At 35.8% G+C, this 15,453-nt stretch overlaps 1 protein-coding gene across 1 annotated transcript; it reads left to right on the top strand.

Moving 5' to 3' along the window:
• Positions 1 to 7,485: 7,485 nt before the first annotated feature.
• Positions 7,486 to 14,425, top strand: LOC123558513 (zinc finger protein GLIS2-like). The gene is made up of 5 exons (XM_045350386.2): positions 7,486 to 9,652; positions 10,224 to 10,741; positions 11,629 to 11,861; positions 12,398 to 12,516; positions 12,916 to 14,425. Exons 1-5 carry the CDS (start codon positions 9,613 to 9,615, stop codon positions 13,392 to 13,394), a joined length of 1,389 nt encoding a protein of 462 aa, XP_045206321.1. The 5' UTR covers positions 7,486 to 9,612; the 3' UTR covers positions 13,395 to 14,425.
• Positions 14,426 to 15,453: the final 1,028 nt, after the last annotated feature.

Below are 15,453 nucleotides of genomic sequence, written 5' to 3' on the forward strand. Positions count from 1 at the left end.
TGCGATCAAAAACTAGGTCAGTAGGTATAAAAATAGAAAAACCTTGTGACCTCTCTAGAGGCCATATTTTTCATGAGATCTTCATGAAAATTAGTGAGAATGTTCACCTTGATGATATCTAGATCAAGTTCAAAACAGGGTCACGTACCTTCAAAAACTAGGTCCATAGGTCAAATAATAGAAAAACATTGTGACCTCTCTAGAGACCATATTTTTCAATGGATCTTCATGAAAATTGGTCGGTCAGAATTTTTATCTTTATAATATCTAGATCAAGTTCAAAACTGGGTCACATGAGCTGTAAAACTAGGTCACTATGTCAAATAATAGAAAAAATGACGTCATACTCAAAACTGGGTCATGTGGGAAGAGGTGAGCGATTCAGGACCATCATGGTCCTCTTGTTTTTCTAATAAGTTTTTACTTCTTTCAAGACTTCTTATTGATTTATTGAACAAAAGTGGAAATATTTCATTTGATAAGTGATTTCTTGCTGTTCAAAGTGAATTTGCTTCTGAAACAGAAGGGGGGAGAGTTAGACATCTTTAAAAATACTGAGTTACATGCGGTAAAAGTTCTCTATTTTGCCTTCACTCTTTAGATTACATATTGTGGAAGAAAAGTAGGTAGGTTTGACTTCGGCACCAAGGTTTTTTTTGAATGAAATGAGCAAAATTCAAAACAGACCGGCAGGACTCGACCTTAATTTTTCAATATTAGAGTTAGAATTCTGTCTCATTAAATCCGTTTACTTGAGGCATCCAAGAAAAAAAAATGATATTGACAGTTTTATTTTGTGTTTTATAATTGTTTACGAATAGTTTGATGTTTCTTTTATCAAAATTAATGGTATAATGAATTCTCTGCAAACGTTTTGGATAGTGGCCATCGCTTTGAAATTTGTCTCTACTTGAGCTTGAGGAAATACAATAAATTATACAAAATTCATAAAAAAACGACACGGTAAAAGTTGTTAAAAATTGCAACACTGTGCAAAATAAGGTCAACTGTAAGAATATACTATGCAAAATGCCATTTTTTAAACATTACTATTAGGGTTCCAATACCACATAAATGCACTTTCAGTCTGTCTGGATTTGTTTCAACATTAAATGTTTGCCATACATCGTCGTCCACATCGGGGACATTAAAAGTATTCAATAATTTTGTTGACATTTCGAACAGTGATCATTTTTAGTCATTTAGTCCAGTTTGCCAGCACCATAACTCAGTCATCTGTCTTGACAGAATTATCCCCATGTAACTTTCCCTTGTTTTAAAGATACGTTGAACAGAGAGTGTTGACAGAAAGTGGACTTTACAAGAACTATACCCGTTTGTTAAAGTGTTGTCTTTAACGTAAAGGGATATTTTTAAAATCCATATAAAATGTATAGTAGAACAGTTAAAGCACTACAATATACATATGTATATCAATTATAACCCTATCTTGCATACATACAGGAAACCATGGCTCTTGTTATAACCTTTTATGCTTGTCCAGAAAAAAAATCGAAACCTGTTCAAAGAATTAATTTGACAATTGACACAATGATAGCGGACATTGATTCGAAGTACAGTGTGCAGAAACCATAACTCTTATGTCTGTCCTACAGGAATATGCGGTTGCTTCCTCTGTTTGGCCACCTTTGACACATAATTGGCTTCATCAGGGAGATGGTCATGTCTAACATGGCACTTGTATGACCTTAGAACTCGATATCGAGAGAGTGAAATAATTGCAATATGTTACCACAGCCTTAAACTTCATTCCCTATCAGTGCTGCTAGTATGAGAAGTGTTCTATCAACTTCAACAAGTTTCATAAAGTTTCAGTTCAATATCTGCTTTGACTACAGAGATAGCAAGTTGTATGGCCTATGAGGGGGACAAAACCTGTAAGAGTCATAGGATATAATGCCGTACCTGAAATGTGAGTGTGAAGTATTAACTCTGTATCTGCAACGGTTAAACCGGTAATACACTCTTGAGAATTTTAAGATCTTCTGGTTGAGGAGACTGCCGTTGGCAAAGAGCTGCCTGCGTGTACAGTTCTATCTGTCTGGAAGATCATTGGTGCATAGCGAGAAGAGCAGAGGCCAGAGAACTATGCCTTGTGGAACGCTGGATTTGTTTGTAAGGAGCTCGGTTGGTGTGTGACCTTCACCCAGGACCTGCTGGCGTCTACCTGCCAAGAAGCTCTGAATCGAACTCAGTACTAGATCCCTGATGTCGTAGATCAGCAGTCTTTCATGGAGGACTTGGTCATAAGCCTTGAAATAAAAAAAAACTATGGCGTCTACATCGGCTGTGAGCTGCTTGCTTGTTTAACGCCGTTTTTCAACGGTATTGTAGTTATGTAACGGCTGACAGTTAACCTAACAAATGTTTCCAGATTCTGTACCAATACAAACCTGTTCTCCACAAGTATCTACCAATGTTCCCATATGAATCTGGTGTTGAGCACTAATGATTTCAGGCACAATGTCTTATCAGATCGTTACGATGAACATAAGCCTCGCCCGGGGATCGAACTCGCGACCCTCTGGTCAGTAGATCTGCACTCTCCCTATCGACATAAGTGGGCAGACAACACCGACAGTGAGATCTTGAGAGTAAGGATGAATTGGGAGTCGTATGTTCTATTCTTTAGGAAACAATGTTTGTAATCTGACATTGTTAAGAATTATATGTCATGATTTAGCTGTGGATTGTGTGCTCCAGCATCTTGCAACAGACGGCCGTAAGCAAGAATGACCCGTAGTGGACTGGTATACTTATATCGCCTTCATTAAAATCTGGAGTCACGTTTGCCTGTCCACAATCTTCTTATGGAACGATATATGGAACAGGAATGTGAGTTCTGGTGTGATTCCACGGGTCTACCCCTTCAGCAAGTGTGTAGGTAGGGTATCCATTTGGTCCTATTGTTAACCTGGAGGAGCTTCCGACACCTTCGACGTTGAAGTGGTGGATCTTCAGACATCGATCGGTGATCAGAGATGGTCTTTTCATTGAACTGGCTTTTGAGGAATGACGCATAAACCTTCGACTCACTATGTGCAAATCATCTTCAGGCATAGGGGTAAGAGATGTTCTCTTCATTGAAGAAAATGATGAACTATTTTTGAAGAATTTCGCCTTAACGTTCAACTCACTATTTGCAAAGCCTTTCACCCTTAAGGGAAAACCATTTTATAATTTGAGTTGAGACACTGAAATACCTTAAAATGTTATACTTTACTTTACAAGATACATAAGAGTTGTGAATACATAGAGAGTTGTTTAGAATATTGTTAACTGAGAAGATCGTTTGAAGGCAAACTATGTAGGAGTGTTCGAGGTATTAAGGTCTGAAATTGCTAGCATCAACACAAGATTTCGCAGACTGCTGGAAAAAGTACGGTTCCGAAACGAGAGCAATATCTTTGCACACACAACGAACACAACCAAGGGTTTATATGGGAGTAAGAGTCACACGTAGATGTACAAATGGACTGGTCTATCATTCAATTTGGGCAGTACCGGGGTTTTCACTGAAAATTTACTGATTAAATAGCGAACAGTGCAGACCAAGATGAGACTGCGTGGATGTGCAGGCTGGTCGTGGGTCTGCATTGGTCGCAAACGCAGAATCACTTGCCGTCAGCAGGCTAAAGGTTAAGTTCCTTTCTGAAGTTAGGATTATGAAAACAATTCTTCAGGTGTTCTGGGCAACGCCATCTGACGGCTTTCTGCTGCAAATTAGTTTATTTATTCTGTGAATATCTATTAACACTTGCAAATTTTGTTTCCAGTAATATTCCGAGTAATTGTTTGTTCGATGGTGACGAACAGCAGCAGGTGGCATAGTATGGATCATACCGAGAAAATTCTATTGCAGGAGAATTCTCACCTACGTTTTCTGTACAAATATAGACATTATACACTATTTAGAAATGGTATATAGGACTGTTTGTAAAATGATTTGGAATCAGCAGTAGGAGGCATAATAATAATCAAACGGAGAGAAACTAACCTTGTTAAAAGTCCTATCACATTTATTTGATATCCGCCCAGTTTGCTCTAATACTATACAGTTTAACACATACTTAGAGCTCGCACACATACCCTACAATACGTACAGGCGAGCTGCTGAGCTTTATCCGGTCACTGATTTGTCACAGTCGTATTATTATGATAACTGTTATTGAACACTTTATCCTGCATTTGAAATGTTCACTCTAAAATTATTGAAACACATTTGTACACTAGACATTGAAAACAACGCTTTTTAGTTCTACACTTGTTTTTGAAAGCAAGTTTCTGCATTCCTTGTATAATATTGTGTAGCGTAACACGAGTCAGTACATTTTTGATGTTTATTTACACAGTAGAATATTTCGTACATAACTTTCATAATTACTTTTGTAGTTTCTTAAGTCTTAACAAGTGTCATATTTAAAACCTAACTTAATATCTACGAGACCCAATTCCTAGGTCTCAGTCCGGACAACCGGCCTACACCTAGACCCTTTCTCTGGCTATCCGAGATATCTAAATCAGCAATATATTGCAATTCTCTAACATCAGTTATATGCACTGTCTGACAATTTGACGTATAAAACGTGAGGGTTTGATATAATAAACAATTACACAAATGCATCATATATCAACTTGACAGATGTACTGGCCTTAATTATGTCCAAGTTGGTGTACTATACTGTCTAACCTTATATAACAATTTAAAACAAATAAAATACTCTTTGATTTTTTTTACAATTGATGCAGTGCTTTTGTGTCTGTTGCTTTGAATTCCGGACAGAAATAGCGGTTGATAATGAATTCTACCAAGACATAAATGCTCTTGTTTATCTAATATCTTCAGTTTCCACTAGGAGGTTTCTTAGACAATGGTGTTGTTTTTCATAAAAGACACTGCGATGGTCTGAACTACTTGCTTATGGAGTTAAAGTTGTTATTTTAGAGCCGAAACTTTAAAAAATAGTCGAAGGTAACTTAGATTTCAGCAGGAGGTAGTTATAGACAGCTACTATAAATATTCACAGAAAAGCTGATAAACGATACTGCAGTAAAGTTAGCTCTCGGAGGCCTCAGAGATTTTTTTAAAGGAAAGAACATTGTTTGATGAACAGACTTAATCAAACTTAATCAAACAGAGTGTGCTATTGTTTTGCTTGGTTGCATTCTAAGCTTCCGAAGGACATTTTAAGGATTTTATTAACTATCACATCAGCAATCTTTAAGTGCTGTGTGGCGGCCGTAAAAAGTCTCCCCGTACTTGGATTCAGTGTTGTTATATTTTCTAGTCCTTTGGGATCATAGAGTTCATTTATTGTCTTTTGTAATAGAATTCCGCCTAAGCCGGTGCTAGTGGGTAGGGCGGGGGGGGGGGGGGGGGGGGGGGGGGGGGTTGGGAGGGCGTGAGAGGTGTTGCACTTTCCATTTCCACTCATGAACAGACTCAGTCAAACCAAGTATGCTATTATTTTGCTTGATTGCATTCTACGTTTCCAAAGGATCTTTTTACAGACAGTTCAGTAAAGGCAGCTGCAAGGAATTTTCTGTGCACTTTTGTCTAAAACAAAATTAAGTCCCCTGAACACTTGTCAAAATTGTAGTTGATAAAAATGGCCTTTCTTATAACCTTGATTTCGTCAGAAATTTGCAAAATATCTCCATGAAAAGTGCAAATACAAATGACAACGAAATCAATACTCCTACAAATGTTAAGTGTTCCCCGAATGTTCTCTCAAAGACAAAATGCACCTAGATCTACTGGGTTAGATACTCATTTGTATTTATTTTTCCTCTTTGACTAAATCAAAAGTGTACTTTTAACACGACGACTTCTATATGGAGAGGTGGTGCGGGGTGACGGTTACCAGTGGTCTATGGCCTATGATGCCAGCGAGTCAAGCTCAATATTTCACGAATTTCCATTCCTTTGACACTAAAACAAGAAACAAGCCTTACACGCACATTGTACAATATGGCCTACAAAATGAGATAAATTTGAATGAGACCTTTTGATCAACTAAAACACCTATTTCTACAGTTGTCATTCAAAACTATTCTTCATCATGCCTTAATGTTTGCAGTCTACAGCTGTTGCATTCAAGCGCCAAACAAATTTTATCAAACCAAAATACGAAACATGTAAGAAGTCACAACGCTCGATTGGCTATGGTTGTTTACTTGTATGAGGTGCACGTTTGCCTATGGAAAGCGTGCGTTGTCATGCGGCAGAAGAACGGTTTGCTATTCAAATATCCACTGATAGTTGACGATTTTACTGTTTCAGAGATTTATTACATCAAACGTATATAACAGCAATGTTAAAGAAAAAGAAACAATTGTAAATATATTAAAAGAATTGCAGTTTGAGCAATATCGATTCGAGTATGAAATGCATGGCCTTCAGGCTCCACACGCTTAAAACACGCTACTAAAAGTAATTAGTGTTCCGTGCCAATGTTTTTATTGAAACTATGATATATATGTAGACGAAAATAAGAGCCGATAACAAATTGTATGAAGTTGTTAATGTATACACTTTTAACACCTCTTTGTTTTTTGCAAATATCTTAACCGTTACTTTAAGTACATTTCTGAAATTGGTACACGTTTAGACAAGTGAATACGAATGCCATAAACACATTTTGATAAAATGAATTGAAGCCATCTTACTATTTGTCTCAATTTATGACCACGCCCCATTCTTAAAAACAAAAAATTACACGAGGGCCATTCTAAAGAGAATGACAATGGTGCTGGAAAATGGTACACAGCCTATTCGCCATTGACTTCTACGCACTTACGTAGTCGATAAATCCAAGAGGCGAACGCTATACAGAGCCTCCCCTTCATATGGTCTAAAGTAACTCCTAACTGCTTTATTCGATAAATATTTGCGTCCAGCCGGCAGTTTTTTCAGTCTTGGAAAGAGGAAAAAGTCACAAGGACTTTGATCTGGTGAAATAAGCGGGGTGATTAATTTGTACAACTCAGATGGATCAACTTGAGACCGCAAATACTAGTCCTTGAACGCATTTCTTTGTATTTTCCTTTACTAGCTTTCAGTACTTTGTCTCTATAAAACTTTCCAGTGACTGCCTTTCCTGACGGTGTAGGAACTTGTACGACATCACCCATTGAGTTAAAGAAGATGGAATACAAAACCTATATGACACTTTTAGTTCTTTTTGCAGTTATTGGTCTACGGTAATCTTTTCGCAGCCACTGTCTGTTGTCAACGCAACGGCGAGGCTAATAAAAGTATATTCAGGTCTCATTTTCTGTTAGGAGCTGCGGAATTATGCGACTATCTAAATTTGAGAACTTTTCAGCGTTTCTTTAGCACATTTGAAACTACTTGCATTTTGCTGCTCGGTTACTGTGTGAGGCATCCATCGGGCACAAACCTTTCTTAAACCCCAGTGCTTGGTGAGAATCTCACAAGTTCATCCCGTTGACATGCCAAGAAAAGACGCTATTTCGGACACTGTGTGCCTGGTGTCTTCATCAGTCAGACGGTTACAGCAGGAATGTTCTTTAACGTCACTGCTGTTTTGGGACTGCCACGACGAGACCTGTCTTTAAAGGCTGTTTGACCATTTTTAAATTTACGTACCCACCTGTAAACAGTTTTCTCTGACAGACAAACTTCCCGTATGAAGTATGCAGTTCACTAAGTATCTGCCTTGCAGGTATTACATGTCCTAATGAACAACGTACTTTAATGTACGCTCTGATTTCAGAATTGTGTGACTATATCTGATACAAAACTAAATGTCTCTGAACGGTACGATAGTTTCAATAAAACTTTGCAGGACTATAAAAGACTCATTCATGTATCATCCACGTAAAAGAATAGTTTCTTGCGTGTCACATTTCAGGAGCCCGCTCGCCGCTGAGCATATGCTAATTTTTAGAATCATAAATGAATATAATCTTAAGAATCATATTCTTGTTGACAGCTTTGAAGTACGACTAAAATTTTCATACAGTTCTATTATTTATTTTGTGTCATGTAGAGTCATAGTTTATACATGTAAGGTAAGCTTAATGAGCGTGTTTTATATAAATTATGCCCGAATCCTTAGATCACATTTTTTACATATACTTAATCTTAATTTCAGAATATTTTGCATACATTTCTTACAAATAATATTAACAATATTTCTCTTCCATTCTCAAAAGTTTCAGAAACATGGTGATATTGGCGATCACTTTACTGTAAAATGAGACTAAAAATACGCAAGACCTTCTGTTATAGAATTTTGACAAAATATGAAAAAAGTTAACAAAGTACAAATAATCAACGGCAATTGTTGTCCATTTCAGATCAGACCACGAGGAACAAAATGTGATGAGAATGCAAAACTCGCGATGTTGTTTGTGAAATTCTCACAGTAGATCAAAATAGAGACTGAAATAAGTTTCCTCACCTTTGTAATGTCTGTTCATGTATTTATATGACCATGATTGACGTCATTTGTTGTTGTTTTTCAAAGTCTATATAAGTTGATTGGTTACTTCGAGAAAGTCATTTTCATAGTAGGACTTCCTATGAAAAGTAAATTTTGAAAATGGTTTGGTATCATAAATTTGCGTTTGCTCGTATTAACCGGAATTGCAATAGAGTCACTAGAGAGTGTGACGAGGTAATGTTTACATTTATTTGTTGTTTTTTTTTCTTTGAAACAATACTAATAGCTACAACATTAATAATTATACTTAAGATTTAAAAATTCGTACAATTAATAATACTAAGAAGAAGAAAAAGAAGAAAAAAAAGCAGTAGAAATTGTAGCAGTAGTAATAGTAGCAGTAGTTGTAGTAGGGATAGCAGTAGCAGTAGAAGTAGTAGCAGTAGCAGTAGTAGTAGCAGCAGCAGCAGTTTTAGCAGTAGTAGTAGAATTGGTTGTAGCAGTAGCAGTAGTGGCAGTAGCAGTGGCAGCAGTAGTAGTAGTAGCAGCAGTAATAGCAGTAGTAGTTATAGTTGCAGTAGTAGCAGTGGTAGAAGTAGCAGTAGCAGTAGCAGTAGTGGCAGTAGTAGAAGCAGTACTTTTTTGTTGGGTTTAACGTCGCACCGACACAATTTTAGGTCATATGGCGACTTTCCAGTTTTGATGGTATAGGAAGACCCCAGGTGTCCCTCCGTGCATTATTTCATCATGAGCGGGCACCTGGGTAGAACCACCGACCTTCCGTCAGCCAGCTGGATGGCTTCCTCACATGAAGAATTCAACGCCCCGAGTGAGACTTGAACCCACATCGATGAGAGGCAAATGATTTGAAATCAACGACTTTAACCATTCGGCCACGGAGGCCCCAATAGTAGTAGCAGTAGTTGTAGTAATAGTAAAAAGAAGATGATGATGATAGCAATTTTTATTTTCATTAAAATAATTAAAGTGACGATGATTATGATACATACATAAGTAAATAATGATTAAAACACGTGCGAGCAAAGAGTGTCGATGAATATTTTACCGGATCTGCCTGACTTTCATTTGAGAATTTTAGGAATTTAAACGTCGTTTTAAATTTTAGGTGATTGAACGGAGAAGTGAAATTGATGATGGGGACATAGAATCAAATGTTGCTATGGAAACGGATAAAAAATTATCATCAGATATTCCAAATTGTAAGTTTTTATTCAAATTATATGTGCTAATTTAAAATACTCCCAATTGGAACTGAACGGGTTATAGAATGCGTGTCCGATTTGCAGTGATTTTTTTGAAAAAATGGTTTATATCAATGCCATTTCATTTCATATAAATTCTAAAAGAAGTTGTATTGTCATGTGATTATATTTCACTGGTTTATGGCTATGCACGGTTGTAATTTTGAAGCATATAGTACTATCCGAACACATCTACACCGCCCTTTTTTCTTCTTTACTGGTAGGTTTTTTGCTTGCTGTAATCTACTTTACCTCCACAACTTAACATGTAACTTGTTTTGTGATGCTTAAAAACATTGCCGTGCTTGGGATAGGAATGTTAAATATTTTTATGCGACAAAATATTGCGTTGTATTCATATCAAAATGGTCCTAATAACTTTAGTCTTATATGTATACATAAGAATGAGATGGCTTTTTGGTATATCATGTTATTACTTTGAGTGAGTGATTACAAGAGGCATAACTTTATCATAATTAGAAATGTAGATTGTGTAATTGCTTTATCTAGAAATTGCATCCTGTTGTAGATGGGCAACCTATTTCTCCGACAACGAGATTTCCAGTGAAAAGGTCCCTTCGAAGAAGAGTGTCACCAAAGACTATTATCCAACCGATCCCTGTAATTGCTGTAGACACATCTGTTGATAGTTCACCATTGACTTACATAGACACAATATCGTCTGCTTTAACAGCGCCCGTGATAGTGTCCCCGCTTCTAGCCACATCAGCAGTGGCAGAACCTTTGATGCATTCCCCTTTTCTAGCCACATCAGCAGTGTCAGAATCGTTCATACATTCTCCAGGTCTACCGTTGGCACTTTCCCCGCTTCTACCCTCACCAGCAGGGGCACATTCCCCGCTTCTACCCTCACCAGCAGGGGCACATTCCCCGCTTCTACTCTCACCAGCAGGGATAGAACAATTGATGCGTCCTCCGCTTCATTTCACATCAGCATCGACTCTACCATTGATGCATCCATCCATTCAACCTAGGCGATTTGTGGAGCGTAAAAGTTTGTCCATTCCAGAAAGTCTATGCATGGAAGTAAGTACAAGGACACATAATTACTCTGTTGATTTATTACTATGCGAACCGAAACTTTTAACGTCCCCCGCAATGTTTTTAATGCCTTTCATGATGTCTAAAGTATGTTTATAAAATTTCTCACACATTTACAAAATGTGTTTTTAATATCATATTTCAACACAATCGGATACTGGTATGATATCATTTTATGTCTTCTGCGATCTCAACTCGATTTAAATAAAGTCACAAAATGCACATACTTTTCTAGAGGAATTCATTATCATGATTATAAGTAACTTCTTAATCTTTTCATATCTTGGAAGCAAATTTAAATTCGAATTGATATTTGACCATATATTAGTAAAAATTCAATATTTACACCTATTGCATCTTTATAAATGATATTAGCTCGTTGAATAAAAAAAAACAACATGCATCAGTATTTTGTATATTCATTGAATAGATAGGGGTAGATAAATGAATGAATGAAATGATTTCTTTGTACTACTCGATGTCACTTAATTTTTTATATGTTCTTAACAATTTACTTGTCTCAATATCAGAAAAAATTCATAAATTAACTATAAGTATTATGAAAGACATTGGGAAAAACTATCGCTGTGTTTCAGCCGGTGTACTTATATATGTAGCTCATAAGTTATATTGCATGTTTTCGCATTATGGAAATATGGTTAATGGGATCAGTGCCATCAGTCTAGAACGTATATTACTCAAACTCCAAAGAATATGTAGTTTTAGAGATCCGGAAATATTGAACCTTTGCTTTCTTTTCTACCTTAACTTTGATTGTGCTTTTTTAAAAAAGAAAATAATTCAAAAACCTTATCTAAATATTGAATATAAGGAAAGAAAACTAAATTTTCTTACATATATTTCCACATAAGGATTGTTTACCATCAAATCCGAATATGCAGACACATAAAGGTTATGGCGAAGCGGATCATAATACACGCGGATTATTTCTTTGCAAATGGATCAACTGTGAGCAACAGTTTAGCTGTATGGAAGAATTTGTGGGGCACGTAAATGATCAACATGCACGGATTGAGAGACCTGATTTGGAATATCGGTGCAAATGGGCTGGATGTCAAAGGAAAGGGAAAGGGTTCAATGCAAGGTGAGTTATTTTTCGGAAAATCTATATATGTGCCTTGATATTATCTATGTCTTTCTATACATGAACCAAACTAAACAATATTTATCCTAATCGGTGAATGAAAATAGATACTTTCCTATAAATTCGTTATGTATTTGTTACAAATTATGTATTATTTCACCACAAGTTATAACATTGACCTCCAGCAGCGGCACTAGCAAGGCCAAATATGTAAATATTGGACATACAGCTTGCAAAAGTCTTTACTGTGATAAACAAAAAGAATGAAGAAGCCAGGTTTTCAATAGAAGATGTTATAATTGTCAAAACGGACAGGGGATGGATGGTGAAATGTTTTATCAAACATTATATCTTCAAGAAACTTTTGTTGTCTTTATATAGTACTTATTTTTTCTGACATCCAGTGGCTAGCACATTAAGATCTCATGCTTAAACATATGAAACTTTCTTTTGTAATAGTAATGAACGTTTATGTATTAAGATAACTGTAATAGATGAATCTCATGAACCATAAAGAGGTTACAATTATTTTTCAGGTACAAAATTTTAATTCACATCCGGACACATACAAAGGAGAAGCCACATAAATGTTATAGATGCGGAAAATCGTTTGCAAGACCAGAAAATCTTAAAATCCACTCACGGACTCATACAGGTAATGTTTAATCATAATACATAATAATGTATGTACAATGACTGCAATCTCACATGAGGGCGTTTTGTGGATGTTCTCGACACTATATACAAATGTAAAACACGTTTTATATTAGCTATGTGCAATTGTTAAATTCATTTTTTTAGCTCAAATGAAATACTTAAAACACACACATCGTATGGATGAATATGATCGAAAAAATGTTAAACTCCAAACATCTAATTGTCTTATTATGAAATTGTCAAATACTGAATGTTTATAAGCAAACTGTATAAAGATAATCTGGGAAAAAGCTTTTTTGGAATCCAACGATCCCTAGTTCAAATATATCACATAAATTGCATGCAGTTTGCTTCTAAACTATTATCCCTATACACGATTTTTAATTTGTATTTTCAGGTGAAAAGCCATACTCCTGTCCATTTGAAGGCTGCGACAAGGCATACTCAAACTCGAGTGACAGATTCAAACATGTACGTACACATAAAGAGGGCAGACCTTATGCATGCAAGATCCCTGGTTGCAACAAACGGTACACAGATCCTAGTTCGTTAAGAAAACACGTAAAAACTCAAATGCATCATTATACGGAACAGAGCAGTGAATTGTCACCTAATCTACCATTACACTCATATGTATCTAAAGACAATGATGTAAAATCACCCAGTTCTCACTCCTGTTTCGACTTCTCTGGAAAAATATCTGTGTCAGTTACCAAAGCTGGATGTAAACCATCTGCAGCGATATTTAATAGCCTGGAACAAAGTAGTTTGCCGTTGATTGATTTGTTGAGACCAGTGCCTGACCGACGACTTTCTTCGGCGTTTGTTCCGGTCACCACAGATGCATTATCACCAAATGCATACATGAGAATGTGAAATCAAAACCAGCGGACATTCTTTAAGACAGTCATGTATATGCTATTAAATAAAGATTGCAGGATCTTTTAACTTGTTCCGATCGTCGGATGGTGTTAATTCAGGCATAAGCATTTCGATGAACTTCCTTTGAAACATAAATGTGAAAGTGCGAAGATGAGTCAATATACAAGGAAGTATTGAATCGTCTGATATTAGGAGATCTATTTCTGTTAACATATTCAATTTCGATGTAACTCATTGCAGAGTTGGAGCAGTCTTCTGCGCATGCCCGGAAATGATTATCAGTTGTAGTGCACGGCAAAAATATGCATATTTTTGCATGTCCGCGCGCATTTAGTGTATAATATGCATAATATACTGACTAAAGGTTAGGGTTAGTATCACCATGGTTACAAAATATAAACATTTAAGATATTTTTCGTTCAAATTTAGTTAATCCGGTATATACCGGAGTCTGTAATTTATACCGTCGCTCCAAGTCTGCATTGAGTCAGAGTCATTTAATTTTATTATGAAACGTACAAAATTATTTACTTAATATCACTTAAGTACTATATGAATAATTATATTTTGAGTTTTTGTTATCAAAATTATTGTTATAATTATTTAGTTATTTTCATTGTCATGAATTTATCTTTTGTGAGTTGAATATAGATACACCAGTACTTTGATTCAGTATTCCAGTTTGGCAGATCATGCTTTTTTTAATAATTCACAATAAGGTTGACGTTATGTCAAACTACTTGTAGCTACCGAGAAACGGTACTACTGTAATGTATCTACTTATATAAAATATAGATCCGAAATAATATAGTAGAAACCGCGTTTTTCATATAATTTAAATATACAGAGTCGGTTATAGTCCGCAGTAGATAAAATATATATTATGTTATGCACCGAATGAGAATACGGACCGTTTGTAGCTGATGTATTATTATTCACATACAAATAATAAATTAGAACCACTCTATTTCATTTGGGTACTTTTTATTTACTATAAGAAAGATGTGTAGGTTATTTAAGAATGAACTTCTTCCAACTTTGGATATTAAAGGACAATCATCTAAGAAACAAAGATATACAATAAAAGTCATAGGTCACCAGTACTGAAAAAGAGTTATCTGCATTTGAAAACGGCATTTTTTGGCGGGGGAATGCCGTTTCAAGGGCAGATAACTCTTTCAATATTGGTGACCTATGACTTTTATTGCATATCTTTATTTCTTTGATGATTGTCCTTCAATATCAAAAGTTTGAAGAAATTCTATTATTGGGGAAAAATTCGCCTATCTCATATACAAAGACTCTAGTGTACGCCTTTAACAACTGAAGATGCGTCTCTTGTTATATTTTTTGTTGTGTAATATATGTATAAATAGATATCTATCAATGTTTTGAGTGCTGAAGTTTTTTGTCGATTAATTTAGAAAATTAATTAAATATTTCATAATAAAAATGATGCCAAATACATAATGTCATCAGTTTGGCGATCAAGTGAATTGGACATTATCTATAAATTAAAATTTACAGAAGACTCTACATCAGTTCTTACTTACATCAAACATTCAGATAGTTCAGTAATTTCTTACAACGGAACATCCATGCAAGCTTTATAGCATGGTCTTCTCTTGACGTTTACATATTTTGAATTAAACAGAAACGCTACCTCCTACATGCCGCAAGGGATCTTAAAATGATACATAATAATAACAATTACTTAGAATCTAGAAATAAAAATGATATTGCCAATGCAATGTCCCCGAGAATCATAAAACAAAGCAGCCACACGTGGTGATGCTTTCGTCATTTTCAGAACAAACAACAACATTACCTCCATCTCAGTAACCTCCCATACAAGCTGAATAGATCAAATATAGAAAATGAATATTATCGGCTTGACAAGACGTTTATAGCTTTTTCTTAACAAAGTTATTTCAGAAAAATATTCCTTTATTATGCTCTACGTCGGGGACATAAAATGATATTGCCAATGCAATGTCCCCGGGAAGAATAAAACAAAACAACCACACGTAGAGTTCACCGCCTGCCGATGCTT

This window comes from Mercenaria mercenaria, chromosome 5 (assembly GCF_021730395.1).
Source record: "Mercenaria mercenaria strain notata chromosome 5, MADL_Memer_1, whole genome shotgun sequence".
Taxonomy (NCBI): domain Eukaryota; kingdom Metazoa; phylum Mollusca; class Bivalvia; order Venerida; family Veneridae; genus Mercenaria; species Mercenaria mercenaria.